Raw genomic sequence first — 4,850 nt, forward strand, 5'->3', positions numbered from 1 at the left:
GGTCCCCCCACCCCCAGTGTCCTAGGCGTTCTCACCTCCTGGGGTGGTCTACCTGAGCAGAGACTGGTGGGAAGAGGACTGGAGGGGGTGTGGGGTGAACACTGAGTGCCCCCGGGAATTCATTCCCTAACTGGGCTCCCCTAGAGCTGTGGAGACCCAGACAGCAGGAGCCAAGACCCTCCGACCCGAGCCTCCGCGGGAATTGGGATTCGAGTCCTCTCTCCATCGGCGCGCGGCGGCCAGTGTTCGCCTCCGAGCAGCGCCGGCGTCTCCGCGGCAGAGTCGCCGCCCTCGCACCATCCCCGGGGGTCCCCCCGCGGGTCCGGCCTGGGCGCCCTGAGCCCCGCGGAGGCCTCCAGCGTTGCACCCGGAGCCGCCGCAAGGCCGGAATTTCAATCCCGCTCGGGGCGGCCACGCGCCCCCGTCCGTGAAGGCGGGCGCCGGGGTACGAGGGCTGCAGCTTCGGTTTAGGATCTACCCTTCCGTCAGACTCCAAGTCTTGCCTCCCATCCCCACCCGAGACGGCGGGGAAATCCACGCAAAAGGAACACAGGCGGGCGCGGGGAGCGGGGAGGAGCGGGAAGGGAAGAGTGTCTACGTACAGAAAATGCCCGCGTACGAACTTCTGGAAGTGCTCTGGAAAGTTCCCGGGGCTCACCGCCCGGCTCCTCCCCCATTCCCACGCCCATTTAGGGCGCTGGCTGGCTCCGCTTTCGCGTTTCGCTCCCCAGGACCCCCAGGGCGTCCACCCTGCAGCCCTCCGCCCCGCCCCCCGCCCCCAGACCAGCCCTCCATTTCTAATAAGTAATTCGCACCCGGACCCCTTAAGGAGGCTAATCTCGGGGTTTGGTCCTCTTGGGTGGGGGGCAGCCTCGCCCCCAAGGGTACTGAGGTAGCCTAGGAAGGCACAATGCCCCCCTCACCCTCTTCTAGCGCCCTCCCCAGGCCGCTGAGAGTGGCCGGGCGTCAGGGGTGCGCGCTGAAAAGGGGGCCCGGGCCCTCTGAGGCCCCGGTGCTTGCCCTGGACCCAGGTCTGGTCCCGACCCAGGCTCGGCGCTGGGGCCCGGGGAGAGGTGCCGAGGGGCGGGAAGAGGGGAGGGGCGAGCTGACCCGGCACTAACCCCCCGTCCCCGCGCCTCTGCCGGGAGCCTCCGGGCGCAGGCCAGAGGGGGCGGGAAGGGGCTGGAGCGCGGGGTCCCGCCCCCGCCCCGCCCCGCCCCGCGCGCGGTCTCCGCGGGGGTGGGAGGCCTCGCCGGTGAGGCTCCCCGGCGATTGGCGACTGGGGAAGGAGACGCTGGGAAAAGTCGAATAAGAGGGCGCGACGTCAGACCTGAGATTTGGGAAAGGGCGAGGGAGGGAGGGCGGGCGGGGACGGACACACGGACAGATACGTTCACCTCTCCCCCAACCAGCACCCTCCCCGGTGTAGCACCCTGAGTGTCCACAACTTTCGGCCGCCTCAGCCCAGGGCTCGGTGCGGGGTGGGGTGGGGACAGCGCGGTGTGAGTAGAGAGACAGATGAGAGAGAGCGAGGGAGAGAGAAGAAAGAAAAAAGGAGCAGAAAAGGGAGGAAAGGATCCCGAGAAAGAAAGAGGAGTTTCCTAGCGCCCAGAAGAGGTAAAGCGCCCGAAGGAGCGGAAGCGGTCCTGGGGGGAGAGGAGCGAGGGGAGGGGAGAGGAAGGGCGAGGAGGGGCAGTGAGAACTAGAGGCGGCGAAGGAAGCCGGGCGCGACACTGCGCGGGCAGAGGAGGGCGGCGAGGAGCCCGGAGCGGGCAGAGGCGGCTCGGGCGGCGGAGAGGAGGGGCTTGCGGCCCGTGGAAATGTCAATCAGGGCCCCGCGCCCCGGGAAGCTCCGCCAATCTGTCCGGACCTGACCTGGCTCCCGGCCGCCGCCGCCGCACCGCGGAGCAGATCCCTAGGCGACCGCGGAGCGCCGCGCAGCGCGGGAGGCAGCGCGGCCCGGACTCGGCCCACCCCCGATGCGCGCCGGAGCCCGCGGGCGGCGCTGAGCAGGGCGGCCCCGGCGGCCGGCGGCCGGGCCCCCTCCGTCCGCGCCCCGCGGGCCACCATGTCCTTCCCCCAGCTCGGATACCAGTACATCCGCCCCATCTACCCACCCGAGCGCCCGGGGACCGCCGGCGGCGGCGGCAGCGCTGGGGCCCGCGGCGGCCCGGCAGCCAGCGCCTCGGAGCTGGCCGCCTCGGGGTCCCTGTCCAATGTGCTCTCGTCCGTGTACGGGGCGCCCTATGCCGCCGCGGCAGCAGCGGCCGCCGCCGCCCAAGGCTACGGCGCGTTCCTGCCCTACGCCGCCGAACTGCCCATCTTCCCGCAGCTGGTAAGCGCCGGGGGAGCCGGGAATGCGGGTGGGGTGGGGGCGCGGGTTGGAGCTGGGCCACCCGACGCGGTGAGCGCGCGCGAGTAGACGAGCCGGGGCCCAGGCCAGGAGGGGGTAGGCGGCCACGGCCAGGGCTCATCCGCGCGTGTCCCTTCCTTCTCTCCATGTGCGTTCAGGGCGCACAGTATGAGCTGAAAGACAGCCCGGGGGTGCAGCACCCGGCCGCCGCAGCCGCGTTTCCGCACCCGCACCCCGCCTTCTACCCATACGGCCAGTACCAGTTCGGGGACCCGTCCCGTCCCAAGAACGCCACCCGCGAGAGCACGAGCACGCTCAAGGCCTGGCTCAACGAGCACCGCAAGAACCCCTACCCCACCAAGGGCGAGAAGATCATGCTGGCCATCATCACCAAGATGACCCTCACCCAGGTGTCCACCTGGTTCGCCAACGCGCGCCGGCGCCTCAAGAAGGAGAACAAGATGACCTGGGCGCCCCGCAGCCGCACCGACGAGGAGGGCAACGCCTACGGGAGCGAGCGCGAGGAGGACGAGGAGGAGGACGAGGAAGAGGGCAAACGCGAGCTGGAGGAGGAGGAGGAGCTCGGCGGGGAGGAGGAGGACGCGGGGGGCGAGGGCCTGGCGGACGACGAGGACGAGGAGATCGATTTGGAGAACGTGGACGGCGCGGCCGCGGGGCCGGAGCTGGTCCTGGCGGGGGCGGCGCGCAGGGACGACGACCTGGGCCTGGGACCCAGTTCAGACTCCAAGAACAGCGATTCGGACGACAGCTCCGAGGGCCCGGAGGAGCGCCCGCCGCCGGCCCTGAGTCTGGCCCCAGCGCCGCCGCCGCTGGCCGCGGCTCCGCCGTCCCCGCCCTCGCCCCCCGCGGGCCTGGACCCCTGCGCTCCTGCTCCTGCGCCCGCCTCCGCCCTGCAGAAGCCCAAGATCTGGTCCCTGGCCGAGACGGCCACGAGCCCGGACAACCCGCGCCGTTCGCCTCCGGGCGCGGGAGGCTCTCCCCCCGGGGCCGCCGTCGCGCCCCCGGCCCTGCAGCTCTCCCCGGCCGCCGCCGCCGTGGCGCACAGACTGGTCTCGGCGCCGCTGGGCAAATTCCCCGCTTGGACCAACCGGCCGTTCCCAGGCGCGCCGCCCGCCGCCCGCCCGCACCCGCTCTCCCTGCTCGGCTCGGCCCCGCCACACCTGTTGGGACTTCCCGGGGCCTCGGGCCACCCGGCTGCCGCCGCCGCGGCCTTCGCTCGGCCCGCGGAGCCCGAGGGCGGAACAGGTGACTGCCGAGCGCGGGGTGCGGAGGGAGGGGGCGGGCCGGGGGATGCGCCCGGGCCGGAGGGGACCGGCAGGACCCCAGGAGCGCGCGGCCCTCCCCTGGGCGCTGGCCTCCCGCGGCCCCGGGTGCCCGGACAGAGCTCTAAAGGCCCCCTTTTCTCCCCGCTGCCCTTAGATCGCTGTAGTGCCTTGGAAGTGGAGAAAAAGTTACTCAAGACGGCTTTCCAGCCCGTGCCCAGGCGGTAAGAGACCCGGAGGGGGGTTGGCAATGGCGAGGAAAGGAAATAACTGGTGCGAAGCAGGGCTTTTGCCCCCGGGGGTGATGCAGCTGGGAAAGGCTTTTCAAAGGGGACAAACACACCCTCCGTTGTCCCCAGGGCCCTGGGAGCCCCCGCCTTCCTTCCAGCCCCGGACCTCAGTCCTGAGCCTCCCACCCACCTCGCAGTTACAGGGGAAGACCCACATCTCCCGCTGACATCATTTTACATGGCGACGCCTCCTGCTCCCCGCCCCAGCCCCGGTGGGGTCTCCCAGCCCTAGGAGCGGGGGTGCCCCTCGCTCCCCAGCCCGTGGCTACCACTGCCTCTCTCTTCCAGGCCCCAGAACCACCTGGACGCCGCGCTGGTCTTGTCGGCCCTCTCCTCCTCTTAGTTCTTTTTTTTTTAATTTTTTAATCGTTGTAATAATTGTAAAAAAAATTAATCGCTCTGTATAGTTATGACTTGTAAGCATGTCTGTGTATGAATACCTTTAAAAAGAAAACGAAACAAAAAAGAAATAAATAAAAATAAATACAACAAGTCCCCCTGGGCGGAGTCTCCCCAAGTCGCTTCTGTCCCCCAAGTTAGCCGGGTTTGGGAGCTGGGTTTGCGAGGTTGACTGTGGGGAGTGGCGTGTCGGTGAGAATCAGCGTGTCTGACTTGTTTGTATATATACAGAAGAAATGTACATATGTGTGAACCAAATTGTACAAGAAAGTATCTATTTTTGGCTAAATAAATGAGCTGTTGCCACTTTGACTATAATCGCCTGTCTGCCCCCAGAGGGGTCTGTTTGCTGTTTGTTGTTCTGTTTTGCCCCCCACCCCCGTTTAGAGTCATTGGAATCAGCAGAAAAGACCAAGAGAGGGGAGTCTGGGCCCTGTGGCCAGAGGAGAGCAGAGGTTGCGTCGGAGACCCAGAGACCAGGCAGAGGCGAAGGCGCACAGGCGGTGAGGCTGTGGGCTCCCCCGA

General features: G+C 68.3%; 1 protein-coding gene across 2 annotated transcripts; it reads left to right on the top strand.

The window, feature by feature from the left end:
• Positions 1 to 1,432: 1,432 nt before the first annotated feature.
• IRX3 (iroquois homeobox 3) lies at positions 1,433 to 4,626 on the top strand. 2 transcript variants are annotated; one of them, XM_079759843.1, is made up of 4 exons: positions 1,433 to 2,335; positions 2,512 to 3,619; positions 3,794 to 3,860; positions 3,996 to 4,626. In XM_079759843.1, exons 1-4 carry the CDS (start codon positions 2,069 to 2,071, stop codon positions 4,156 to 4,158), a joined length of 1,605 nt encoding a protein of 534 aa, XP_079615969.1. In that variant the 5' UTR covers positions 1,433 to 2,068; the 3' UTR covers positions 4,159 to 4,626. The 2 variants fall into 2 exon arrangements, with proteins under 2 accessions (XP_079615969.1, XP_079615970.1); XM_079759844.1 differs by having other exon boundaries at positions 1,435 to 2,335; positions 4,215 to 4,626.
• The last annotated feature ends 224 nt before the right edge of the window (positions 4,627 to 4,850 follow it).

This window comes from Cnephaeus nilssonii (genome assembly GCF_951640355.1).
Source record: "Cnephaeus nilssonii genome assembly, chromosome: 20".
NCBI classification, from domain to species: Eukaryota; Metazoa; Chordata; class Mammalia; order Chiroptera; family Vespertilionidae; genus Cnephaeus; species Cnephaeus nilssonii.